At 35.3% G+C, this 14,313-nt stretch overlaps 1 protein-coding gene across 1 annotated transcript; it reads right to left on the minus strand.

Moving 5' to 3' along the window:
* Positions 1–1,507: 1,507 nt before the first annotated feature.
* On the minus strand, positions 1,508–2,449 carry LOC308672026 (olfactory receptor 5F1-like; the record flags this gene model as incomplete). Its single annotated transcript, XM_081334560.1, has 1 exon — positions 1,508–2,449. One exon carries the CDS (start codon positions 2,447–2,449, stop codon positions 1,508–1,510), a length of 942 nt encoding a protein of 313 aa, XP_081190686.1.
* Positions 2,450–14,313: the final 11,864 nt, after the last annotated feature.

Consider the following 14,313-nt stretch of genomic DNA (forward strand, 5'->3'; position numbering starts at 1 on the left):
CCCAATGAGTTGGGCCAGTCTTTTTCCGAGTACATTTCCCCCTGTTTTCGTGAGGTGCAGCCCATCCCTTGCCAAGAGTCCTTTGCGTAGGAAATGCAGTCCATGGTCCAGGAAACCAAAGTATTCTTGGCAACACCAACCGTTTAGCCAGTGGTTTATTTCAAAATTCTTTTTCCCCTCAATGGGCATTGGCCTTTTGTTGGGAGTACTGATGAGAACACTACTTGTGCTCCTAGCTGCTTAACTTTATTGCCTAGTTGCTTATAGTCTCTCAGTATTGTGCTCAGGTTCTTCATTGTGTCATTCGTCCCAATGTGAAGGAGTAGGAGAGGGTAGTACTCTGTGGGCCTAATTGTTTTGGTTAGGTTCTCAGACACATCTTTGATTATAGAACAGTACTACCACTTTTTTATTAATTGATCGTTGAAACTTGATCTATGATCATTGATCATTTATTAAGAATAGTAATTACAAACATAAAACAAGCAACAGGTAAGAGATAGGTGCTTAAGAAGTATGTACAATGAATGAATGAATATATAAAACAAGCAAGCAAGCAAACAAACAAACGAACATTCTTTGGGTTTATTGGACTCAGTGGAAATGTTGATCTTACATTGGAGATGTAATATATGCAAAGCTAAATCAGTAAACATGCTTTTCTTTTATTCTTGATACTGTATCTCCTTATTGGTTAAACAATCTTATAAGGTTTCTGATAACAATAGCATTTTATTAGGGTTCTAATATAAGAAGATGAAAATGTAAATATCTCATTGTTTTTGTAATTATACTCCCAAAAGATTGGCCTTTTAAAGTGAAGAAATGCTGACTTTGTTCTAACTCTGAAGAACTGATTTTCTGTTTCCCCCCCCTTCTGAGCTCTGTCCTTAGTTATTTATGAAAAGCATCGAAATAGGACTATTCACCACAGCCAACTTGCCAGGGGACAACTCAACACATACAAAAGTTAAATAAATTTAGATGGAACTGTGGTCAGTAATGCTAAAATAAAGTAAGTCAATCCAGAAATACAAGAGTTACAATAAGTTTGATGAAAACGCTGTCACTAATAATAAAAATAAGTGAATGAAATGATTAATACAGGGTTGAATTGTCCTGCGGCAAGTTGTCCTGTAGCAAGTGGGCAGTGGCAACGTGTCCTGTGGTAAGTTGACTCTGGTGAGTTGGCTGCAGCAAGTTGGCATTGGCGATTTGCCCTAGACCCAAAAAGCAAAGCCTGTCATTCCTTTCTAATTGATGGAAATCACTAGGGCATGATAGCTACACCCAAAAAGGGACAACTCTTCTTTAGAATTCAAATTTCATTTTTTGAACTCAAAAGGAAATATATAATTAATACCAGAGCCCTAGGAGAATTACACAGCATAATGGTTTATGATAATAAAATAACAATAACAACAATAATAATATAAAAACCATTTGCTACTAGAACAGCCTTTATCTAAAGCTGAATTTTGGCAACAAGAAAGGACTCTGAAAGGTATTATCGTATCTGTTGAAGATGCAATTTTCTTCCTAGGATATTTCTGAAGGCACCCCTTACCTCCTGGTTCCTCATGCTGTAAATTAATGGGTTGAGCATGGGGGTCACCACTACATAGAACAGTGAGGCCACTTGGTCTAGGTTATAATTCTTCCTAGAGCTTGGTTGTGAATACATAAAGCTAAGACATCCATAGAAAATGATGATGACCATGAGGTGAGATGTACAAGTAGAGAAGACTTTCCTACGGCTTGCGGCAGAGTGGATCTTTAAAATGGTAATCAGGATATACGTGTAGGAAGTTAGTACGGTCAGGCTTGTTGTTATTAAATTGAAGCCAACAAGTACAAAAACCAACAGATAATTAAGACTGATATCTGAGCAGGAAAGGGCAAAAAGGGGAGGACCCTCACAATAAAAACTCTTAATGATGTTTGCGCCACAGAAGGACAGTCTAGTTGCAGCTATTGTGTGAATGGAAGCATTAATGATCCCAGCAATGTAGGCAACTGCTATCAGCTGAACACACCTTCTTTGGGGCATTGTGATCAAGTAGAGTAGTGGATTGCAGATCGCCACATAGCGATCATAGGCCATCACAGCTAGGAGGTAGCACTCTGTGGTGGCCAATAGAATATAAAAGTAAAGCTGAGTAAAGCAACCTCCATAGGAAATAATCTTCTTCTCTTTTAAAAGATTGGATAGGAATTTTGGGGTAACACAGGATGAATAACAAATATCCAAAAAAGATAAACTGGTAAGAAAAAAGTACATTGGAGTGTGGAGGGAAGGACTGATTCTGATCAAGATCATCATGCTTAGGTTTCCAAACAGGGTGATGGTATAAACAGCAAAAAATGTCCCAAAGAGGATCAGCTGCATTTGGGAGTCCTCTGTTAATCCCATCAGTATGAATTCTGTCACCGGTGTGCTGTTTCCCATGTAATCACAATAACACTTAGTCAATTTTCCTTTGTTTTTCAAATATTTGTAATGTAGCCTGTGATCAGAATCAATTTTTAAGTTCCTACCAAAGGAAATAAAGTTGGAACATTATTGATGAAGAACTCAAGTAATAAAATAATATTCAGTTTAAAGGGAACAATATTCAGTCTGCATAGATATTTCCTTTCAAACTGCAACCTGATCATCATACTTTGAGAATTAGATGCTTTGCGAGACTTCCGGTAGCGCTGCCGTGCCGAATGGTGGCATTCTGAAGTCGCCCGATCTTGGGATGTGTTAGAGCACCCGGAGGCAGCGAAAATCAGCTGTCCCGTGGCGCCAAAGTCTCTCCCTCAGGAGAAGAGGGAGAGGCGAGCTTGTTTGGGTAGAGGTAGAGCTCCTCTGTGATTCCCCCAATGAGTTTGGGGGCTAATGGAGTGAGTTCCCTCGGAGCCCAGGCTTTCTCCGCTCCCAGGACGCTTTCACTCCATAAAGGAGTGGAACTAGACGCAACAACTACATCTGCTGCTTAGATGGGACTGTGAGTATTTTTTTTTCTTTGAGAAGCAGGCAGAGCGAAGCAGGAGGATTTGAATTTTCAAGTTGGATTTTAACTTTAACTCAGACTCATTATCTTCTTCAAGTTTTAAGCTGATGGAAATGGAGTAAAAATGGCGCTGGAATGTTGCTTTTTTGTGTGAATTGACTGTTTTGGAAAATTGTTATATTTTGCAACATAGCAAGAGATACAATTTGCAACTGATTCTACCCAGTACCGGATTTTGTGTATTTGAAAGCTTGTCCTTTTTTTTATTGAAGGATAAGGAACTTTGGGAGAAAAACTTTTATTTTTTCTCCCTTCTGCTTTCTTTTTTTTCCTTTTTGAACTTTGATTCTGCTGGGAGAAAGAGGAAACCGAAACCTAAGAGATGGCTGCAAGGCGTGGGGGAGGCCCTACAATCTCTAAAAGTTTTATTTCTTCACCTTTACCACAAGCTGCAGGGCAAACTACAATGAAACCTACAGTACAACCACCTTCCCCACCACCACCTGCATTTACATTGGCAGACATTCAGCAAGTTGTGATGCAGTCAACACAAGTATTAACACAAGTATTACAGCAAGAAATAAAGGAAACAAAGGAAGAATTTGTTAATCAAAATAAACAGATGAGGGAGGATATAGTGCTTGCACTTCAGGGCTTGGCTGCACATATTGAACGCCTGGATGTTCGTGTGGATTCAGTTATGGAGTATGTGGAGAATCTGGAAAATAAAATCATCAGTGCTGAACAGAAAATAGACAGAACAGAGGTTAAACTTGATAGAACAGAAGATGAAGTCATCATCTCACAATATAAAGACATGGAGTTTGCATTGTGCATCAGAGGCCTTAAAGAGAATCCTAAAGAAGATTTGGAATGGGAAGTGGCACAAGCAGTGGCTCCTGTCTTGAAATGTAAACCTGAAGAATTACTTAAAGAAATGGATAAGACATTTAGGGTTAATTCCTGGATTGCTAGACAGAAAAATTTACCTAGAGATGTAGTGATTTACTTTTCCAGGAGATCAACTAGAAATTCTATTATCCAGGCTTTTTATCGGGAAATATTTCAAATTGCAGGCCAAGATATTATAATTTTAAAGGAGATACCTTCAAAAATTCTTACAAAAAGGAAAGATTTCGCTTTTCTGTCCGATGAGCTTAAGAAGCGACAAATTCAGTTTAGATGGGAAATACCCAATGGAATTGTGGTGAATTATGCAGGGACGAGGTACAGGTTGAATACAATTTTAAAAGCAAAAGATTTTTATACTAAGGTCCTTAAAGCAGGCTCACCACCGTCTCCTCGAGTTAAAAGAACAGAAGTAAGACAAGAAGATAAACAATTGAGTGAAGGGGCAATGTCATTGCCTCTTGAGGAGATGCGGCAGGCTGAGATTATGGAGCAGAGTTTGGCATTAAAGGAGGACCCGAAAGAACAGAGGATGACTAGGGCTGCATACAAGCGTATGGAAAAAGAGCAAAAACAGAAGCTTGTATCTGGTCTAACTACGCAAGATGCGGCTGTTTCAGAGCCTGTGGGAGGAGCACATCCGAAGAGAGCAACAGGTGATCTTCAGGCTATGTTCCAAAGGCTCATGGTCACCAGAGATGGTGAAGTTCCTGACATGGAATGTTAATGGCTTAAATTCACCACAGAAAAGAAAGAAAGTATTTTATTATTTTAAGTAACATAAAAATGACATTGTTTGTTTACAAGAGACACATATTGCATTAAAAGACCAAAAGTATCTGGCTAATTCCCGATTGGGAACACATTTTGCATCATTTGCTCTGGACAAGAAGGCTGGAGTGGTCATTTATTTAAGAAAAGATTTTTCGGCTACATTAATTGAATCGGACAAACAAGGGAGATATGTTAGTATTGAATTAATGCTACAAGGAAAGAAAGTTCTTCTTATTGGATTATATGCTCCAAATCAACAACAGCAAAAGTTTTTCAAACTTTTACATCAGAGACTCATTGAATTGGATTACAAATCTGTTATTAAGATGGGGGACTGGAATGGAGTTTTGGACCCATCTGAAGACAAGAAGGGATCCTTCAAAAACTTTTCTAATTCGAAATTGCCCAAAGCTTTTTTTGATTTGAAGGAGGATCTGGAATTAAGAGATGTATGGCGGGAAAGGAATATGAAAGACAGAGATTTTACTTTTTTTTCGGATAGACATAAATCTTTCTCCAGGATTGACTTTATTTTAATTACTACTGATCTTTTCTCTAGGGTTAAGAACGTTAAGATTTTTCCTAGGACATTGTCGGATCATAGTCCTGTTTGGTTGGAGTTTTTTTTGCTGAAGATGGTAGTAGAAGATCCTGGTGACCGAATGAAAATTTATTTACAAAGGAGGTGTTCTTGCAGAAATGTAGAGAACATGTGAAAGAATTTTTTGTTATAAATATGCATAAAGGTACATCAATGGGAATGGTTTGGGACGCCAGTAAAGCTTATATGAGAGGGGTCTTGATTTATATGAACAATGCTTATAGGCGTAAGCAAATGCAAAAACGTATAGATCTTGAGGAAGAAATTAAATCTAAGGAGAAAAACTTTATTTTGAATCCATTGGATAATAATTTAAGGATTTCGATACATTTATTGAAAGAACAATTTAGTATGTTATTGGCTGACCAAGTAGCAACTAATTTGCGTTATGCTAGACATAATACTTTTTGTAACGCTAATAAGCCTGGTAGGTGGTTGGCTTACCAATTAAGGAAGAAACAGAAATTACTTACTATAGATAAAATAGAATATAAAGGAAAAGAAGTCTATCAACAAAAGCTGATTAAGAGGAGTTTTTTAGATTTCTATTCAAAATTATATTCTAGAGAAAACATACAAGCTTTAGATATAGATAAGTATTTACAGGAAGCTCATTTTCCGAGACTTTCAAAAGAACAACAACTTGAGATGAATCTCTTAATAACATCAGAGGAAATCTCTTTAGCTATTAAACAGTTGAAAGTGGGCAAGGCCCTGGGAACAGATGGATTAACAGCAATTTATTATAAAATGTTGTTGGTTGAAATGATTGAAACTTTAAAGATCTTGTTTAATGAAATTCAGACTGGAGGAGCAGTTCCTCCATCTTGGAGGACAGCTTTTGTATCATTGATTCCAAAGGAGGATCAAGACCTTACTCAACCTAAAAATTATAGACCTATATCACTTTTGAATACAGATTATAAGATTTTTGCTAAAGTATTGGCTAATAGATTAATGCAAGTTTTAAAACAAATGATTCATAGTGATCAATCGGGATTTATATCTGGAAGGTATATGAAATATAATGTAAGACAAATTGTAAATTTGCTTGAATATTTGGATAAGAACAACCAAGTCCCTGCAGCATTGATATTTTTGGATGCAGAGAAAGCTTTTGATCAATTGAATTGGCAATTCTTATTGAGAGTTGTTGAGGAAATGAATTTTGGAGAAGGATTCCTACATTCTATTAAAGCTATATATCAACAACAAACTGCACAAATTATAATTAATGGGGGGCTAACAGAGACGTTTAAAATTGAAAAAGGTACAAGACAGGGATGCCCCCTATCACCATTATTGTTTGTTTTAACGTTAGAGATTTTATTAATTAAAATTCGAGAGTCCTCTATGATGAAGGGAATTAAAATAAAACAGAATGATTATAGATTGAGAGCTTTTGCTGATGACTTGGTTTTGACAGTATCTCAACCGATACAATCGGTTATAGATTTGATGGAAATTATAACTCAGTATGGTAAGGTTTCTGGGTTTAAGGTGAATAGTAATAAGACTAAGATATTATCTAAGAATATATCTATGAGTGAAATGGAAATGTTAATTAAATTAACAGATTTTGAAATAGTAAAAAAGGTTAAGTATTTGGGAGTGTATATTGCAGCTTCAAATGTAAAATTATATAAGAATAATTATGAAACATTATGGTTGAAGATACAAAGGGATTTAAATAATTGGAAAAAATTACAATTATCTTTATTGGGAAGAATCGCAGTTGTTAAAATGAATGTTCTGCCAAAGTTTCTCTTTTTGTTTCAAATGATACCTATATTGAAAAAGGATGCCAACCTTGATGAATGGCAGAAGGGTATTAATAAATTTATTTGGGCAGGGAAAAAACCAAGAGTTAAATTTAAGATTTTACAAGATGCTAGGGAAAGAGGGGGACTCAAGGCGTCGAATTTGAAACTGTATTATGATGCGGTGGTTTTGACATGGGTTAGCAATTGGCTTAATTTAACTAATAAGAGAATACTTCGCCTTGAGGGTTGGGATTTGGTATATGGATGGCATGCATATTTGCTTTATGATAAAAAGGTGGATAGGGCTTTTAAATCTCATATTCTTAGAAGTGCCTTGTTACGTGTCTGGAAAAAGTATTATTATAAGTTAAATTATAAAATACCGATTTGGGGAATTCCTGGACACGCGATAGAAAGTGTATCTATGGGAGCGAGTTTGGATATGTTTTCCTATAAGGAATTACTTAGATTGGAAGGGAATGATTGGCAACTTAAATCATTAGATGAGTTAAGACAAGAAAACATAAGTTACTCTTGGTTTCAATATACCCAATTGAAAGCTAGGTGGAAGTTGGATCAGAAGGTTGGCATCACAATTACAGATGAAAATTTAGTAACACAAATTAGAGATTTAAATTGTGCACATATAAAGAGGATATATAATGTTTTAATTGAATTGGATTCGGAAACGGAATTAGTTAAAGATTGTATGATAAAGTGGGCACAAAATATCCAGGAACCAATTCCGTTGGATACTTGGGAGGTAATTTGGGTTAGAAATGTTAAATTTACTCAGGCTCAAAATTTAAGAGAAAATTTTTATAAAATGTTTTATAGATGGCATCTGGATCCCAAAAAGTTGTCTAACATGTATCCTAACTTACAGTCTAAATGCTGGAGATGTGGTAGTTTAGAAGCCACCTATTTTCATATGTGGTGGACTTGCAGAAATATAAAAGCTTTTTGGGTTAAAATTTGGTGGAACATTCAAAAGATTTTTAAGAGAAAGATAAAGTTCTCTCCACAATTGTTTTTATTGGGCATTGTTGTAGATTGTGATGTTAAAGAAACCAATTTGATGTTGAATTTGATAACAGCAGCACGGTTACTGGTGGGACAATACTGGAAGAAGGATAGTTTGCCTACCATAGAAGAATGGGTGTTTAAAGTATCGAATCTTGCAGAAATGTCTAAGATTTCTGCTTATTTGAAGGATCATTCACAAGAAAGATATATTTCAGTTTGGAGGAGATGGATAGATTATATTCAGAATAAATATGGGACTAAAAAGTTCCATTTAGCTTATGAGTAGATTTTAGAGGGATATTGTTATTAATTTTAGTGTTAGTACTTTATATGTATCTATGTTAAAGGGGAATTAAAGCACATTATGAATTTGGTTAATTTTATATTATGGATAAATTTTAGTTAGAATATGATTATCATATCTATAACCCTGTATTTAGCTCTGGGAAGCGGGGGGGGGAGAAGGGGGGTGGTTTGGGGTGGGTGGGTTTTGGGGATATGTATTGTAAAAAGTTTTTTTTGTAAAACTCTTTAATAAAAAAAGAGAATTAGATGCTTTGCAATGAAATAGCCATGGTTATTAGGATGGATTAAATATATCCTACTATATGTGATAAAAATAGTTCCAGCCCATGAATAAAGTTCTCCACAGAAATATTGAAAACAATTAATGATATGAGAGTGCTACTGAAATCTTTGAGCAGATAAACTCTCCTTTAAACATGAGAAGACATTAAACAAATATCAGGGGAAATATGAGCTGCATTTACATTTCTGTTCACAGGATATTTTAACAAGCTGCAGTAAAGAATTAGCAAGCTAACTGAAGAAAGGTTCTTACTGCTTTCAACTGTGTATATTATTGGTTCATTGCTGGATCTACATATTGTATAACTCGTAGAAGCTGATCTTTGGATTACAAGAGCTTCTCATTTCTTCTAGTGATTAAATGAACTATGAATAGCAAACCCACATTGAGTGTCATGTCACAAATGATTGACCACTGTCAACATATTCTTGTATATCTTTCAAGTTGGCTTTTAATATAATCAACTCTACAAAGAAGTTGTTGTCTTATTCTACAAACTAGTTGTTCTGTTGGCTACATTCTAAGAACTATTTCTATGAAAATATTTGAAGATTTACTTGTAAGTACACTTCTCTTTTTTATCTTGTTTTTGTCTTACCAGTGCCAGGTATATCTTACTTATGCCTTTTTTGTACCACCCATTATTAAAATCACAGTTAAAAAACACAGTTTTTTAAAACAAAACAAAACAAAAACAAAAAAACCTGCAAATCTTCAGGTCTTTTTAGATTCCAAAGTACCCCTTCGGAATGCAATCTGAGCTTTGCAAAAAACCATATTTAAATAATTACTTGGCCTTGTGCACCAATTTGCATGCTTACCATGCAGGCTTGATCTGGCCCTTCTCTGAAATATTCAATCAATTGTCTTTGAAGTAGGTTGTCATCCCATGAACTACTCAATCAAACTCTCAAAATCAATAAAATGCAATAGTTGTATAGTTGTCTTTTTGATCATCAAACTTACTTTTTTTTTTCTTCCAGATCAACAGCATCTTTCACATTTTAAAATATCTGTATTTTTTCCAAGAGTCCAAGTGCAGGTTTTTAAAACCTATACTAATATCCTTTTGCTGCTCTGAAAAAAATCAGATATTTTCCTTCAGTCTTGAGTAACTCAACAGCTTTATACAATTCTGCAGGCAATACTATTTCCCTCAGGAGAAAAGAACTCTACGGAGAAAAACATTGGTTTGGGGAATGTGTCCCCAAAGTGCTTCAAATTGGTCCTTCTACTGATTTGTGTTAATTACACAGTGAAGATTCAGTAAACTGAATTGCAATTGTTTGAAGTATTTACCAATGGAACATGTAGTATTCAATAGAGATCACATTCTGTCTTCTTTATTTATTAATAGTATAGTATCATACCCCTTTCTCACACAATGATGTTCCATTAACAATGTCTTCATGAGTTTTGACTAGCTCCAATTCTTTTTTCCTTAGGCATTGGATTCAGAAGCGGTTTGATGTTTTTTTTCTGGTGGTTTATGTCTTTGTAGGTTGTTTTTTTAAAAAATATTTCCTTTATTATTTTTAATTGATTCATTGTTGCTATTGAATTATTATTAAAGAAGCACGCTGCCTGAGTTGGGCACTTATTTGAATGGCTGTATAAATTAGTTACATAAATTAAATCTGAAATCAGTAATTGTAACTGTAATACCGTAGTATGTGGGAATGATCCTGGGAAATGTGTCTGTGTGTGTGTGTGTGTGTGTGTGTGTGTGTGCATTTGTGTGTGCTGCCTAGGGAATACGATTAGAGGGGACACAGCCTGCAGATGTATAAAAGGCAAAGAAAGGAACTCAGAAGAGAAAATCTCTAATTTTCAGGCTGTAAAAAAAGACATTGGGAGATTTTTACTATTTTTACTATTTAATCACTCTTACAAGTTTCTGTTAATGTTGCATTACAATAAAGTAGAACTAGCTTATCTGGTCATGCTTCCTGTCTGGTTTTCCTGGCAATGCTGAGTTAAGTTTTGCAAATTTCATAGTCTTTTCCAAAGGAAGGAAGGAATTTTAGGAATGGCCTCTGATTCTCAAATAACCCCACTATCCATTGAGTATCTGGCAGCAGACTTGTTGAAACACCAGCAGCAAGTAGATGCACAGACGATCAATTTGCAGAATGCCATGATAATACTAATGTCAATGCTGCAAACATTGACATGTTTTTGTACTAACAATATAAGAGGCAGCCTTTTGCTTTAACTGTTTGAGTTTGAATCACTAAAGCGCGGGAGAAATGCAACCTGGCTGTTTTGACAAGATAAGGGATAGCCGCTTCAGAAGGGAAGTGAAACTTTTTGTGTTAAATTAACTGGTAAATGTGATTCATGACATGTAAATAAGGGAGGGAAATTCTGTATGATGTGGTTGGTCAAGGAGAGGAGAATTCAGATTCTGGCATCCATCCATGAGTGCCGATGCTTCGTTTCATTATTATAGACCTTTTAGATAAAACAATGCCTGAATGTTGTTTGAACTGTCTCATTAATCGGATCCATGACAACTAACACAAAAACTGGAATGGAGTTTGTCTCAACCTGCAGCAGCATAATAGATGGCAGCCTAGCCAATGCTCCTGCTTCCCATGACAGCCTGCCAGAGAAGTTCTGAGGCCAGCAACATCACTTACAAACAGTGAGAGTTTATCCCCCCACTCTAATGTGTACCATTCATGACTACAAAGACCTAAACAGGGTAATAATTAAAGACCATTATCCACTTCCAAGCATATCAGATCTAGAGTGGCTACAAAAGGTGCACATCTTTTTGAAAGCTAGATTTGAGCAGTGTTTACAACCTAATTAGAATGAAAGAAAGATATGAGTATTTAATAGCCTTCTATACAAGATACAAGTTTGAATATACACTTACACCTAGGTAGGTAGCCGTGGACCTTTTTTTATAGGGATATGAATGAAAACTTTTCAGAAATTCCAGACAAGTATGTTATAATGAATTTGGATGACATTAGTTTATTCCAAAGTTCTCTTCTTCAGTGTCACTCATGCCAGAAATGTATTGCAAAAACTGTGGAACAACAACCTTTTTGCCAATCTAAAAAAATGTACATTTGACCTGCATGGCTCCAGCAAAGGTACACGTTATTCTATTGTGGAATACTCCCTCCTTTCCAGTAATGTGAAAGAAGTGTAGCATCTTCTGGGTTTTGCTAACTTATACATGAAATTCATCCTGAATTTTGCTGAACTTGTAAAATCACTCTCCCAGCTCCTAAGAAGGGCTCAACAACTCTCCTGGTCAATTGGTGTTTCAAGAGTTAAAACAGCTCTTTGCTTCTCATCTGCTACCCTGACCCCTCCCACCCCTGTGTTGTGCAGACTCCTCAGATGAGGAAATATGAGCAATTTACCCACACATTTTAAATCATAGTATCTTTCACAGCAGATTGCTGAATTAATTGACTCATAAATTCTTGAGTTAGTCCAAACAAGACTTGTAGTATACAACCCCAATTACTAATAAAATATTATATTGCATTATATGGCACTCCATGAGTTACTCTTCCATTACACTGTTACTTCTGTGTTTTATTTTATTTTATTCTTCTATTTTTGAAAACAAAACAATGGGAGGAGATAGTGTTGGGGATCATCCATTAGCAAGTACCTTCTGAATACTTGGATGCTAATGTCACATGAAATGGTTTTATACTTGAGGCAATTCAATACAAAATATGATAATATGTAATATACAATCATAATTATAATAAATTAGATGTGCCCGACTGCCAGTGATTCTGGGCTCTGATGCATTCTTATACTAGGGTGGATTCTGATCTCTTTAAGACTTAACAGAGGATAATACAACCTGAAACAGCAGTGCTATTCTGCTCAGTTTTGATATTTTCCTGTTCATGTTATTCTTTTTTTGCCATTGGAAACTTCTGAGTGTGTAAAAACAGAATTGTGTAAAATAATTAAAAAAATAGTATGAACATAGCTGTTCCTACAGATTCTTCTATCTTGATTTTTTGTTTATAGACTGATACAAAACACTATTAATTTTCTTCTACAGATAGGTAGTCCTTGACTTGCAACCACAATTGAGACTGGAATTTTGGTCACTAAGCAATGTGGTTGTTACGTGAGTCATCCCATGACTGGTCCCAATTTCAGAAAGATTTTTACCATGGTTATTAAGTGAAATAAATTGTCGTTGTTAAGTGAATAACACAATCGTTAAATGAGTGCAGTTTCCCCATTGAATTTACTTGTCAGAAGCTGGCTGAGAACATCACAAATTGTGATCACATAACCACAAGATGCCGCAATCCTTGTAAGTGAGAGCCAATTGCCAGGTGCTGGAATTATAGTCACATGGAGGTGCGGGGTGGTTCGATGGTCGTTAACTTCGAGCACAAGTTGTAAGTCACTTTTTTTCAGCATAATCATAACTTTGCACCATAATTAAATGAAAATTGTAGTCAAGGACTACAGTACCCATACTAATTCTTTTATTTAGACTGAGCCAATCACCAAGATATTAACATTTGTCACTACCAGCAAACATAACGAGTGCTGTTATTTTATTTCTTGCTCCCATAAAAAAAACCTGATTGCAGAGCAAGAGAAATTCACTTTGTTCTGCCCTGAGTTGTTTCCATAAAACTGCACTATAGTAAGGAATCTAATTTTAATTGGTCTCTAAAATATTTAGGCCACAGTTAATCATAAACTTCAGATGAGTTTTGAAATATGAATTAAGTCTACCTGATCAGACTCATTGGGAAGCAGGAATCTTTCCAAAGCAGACTGGATCAGAATGTTATTCCAGTAAAAGTTAAGAATAGACATGACAATAAATCTTGACAGTAATTTTATTTAATTTCCTAATGAAGTTCTGTTCCTGCAAATTTTATTCAGTTAGCTGAAACATAAAAATAATATAGCATTTTCTTCACTTCTGGTGTTGGAGAATGAGGAGATTTGGGATTTAAGTCTTAGTCAAATTAAGGAAGGGCTCATGAGATGAATAAGAGATTATGTAGGGTTGTCCCACAAGTCATTGAACTGGATCTGAACTGAAATTTGTGTTTTTTCCAATAAATGAATATATGGCTATTTGTTTTTGGGAATGAGTAATTTCATAAGGTTTCCGTTCTAAAAACAGAAATGGATTGCCCAGGATGAAATCATTTTGATAGCAACTGTGACACAAATATTGCTGAAGGTATTGCTGACAATAATTTGTCCTTTAAATGCTGGCTTTCTGAAGCTTTTGATAATACCAAATCATTGGTAGATAGATTAAATAATATATTCTGAAAAATATATAATGGGCATTGTGGACCCATTAGATATAAGAAAAGTCTTCAATACACTACAGATTAAATTTCTGGAACGTATTAAAAATGGATTCTCATCAAACCTAGAATTTTGAAGGATTCAAAAAACTATGTCTAAATAGCAATATATACAGCTAAAGTATTTGATACAGTCAGCTCTGTGAACTGTAATATCAACTGCCTTGGAAATGTTTATGGATTTGAATGTGTCAGATCAAGACTTTTTTTACAGAATAAACCAACAATGCCATTTCATATGCAATGATGAAAAAATATTAGCAAGATAAAAGAAATTTGGAAGATTGAACTAGATTTTCCTATATTATAAAATCAT

Source organism: Vipera berus, assembly GCF_964194415.1.
Source record: "Vipera berus genome assembly, chromosome: 1".
NCBI lineage: Eukaryota > Metazoa > Chordata > Lepidosauria > Squamata > Viperidae > Vipera > Vipera berus.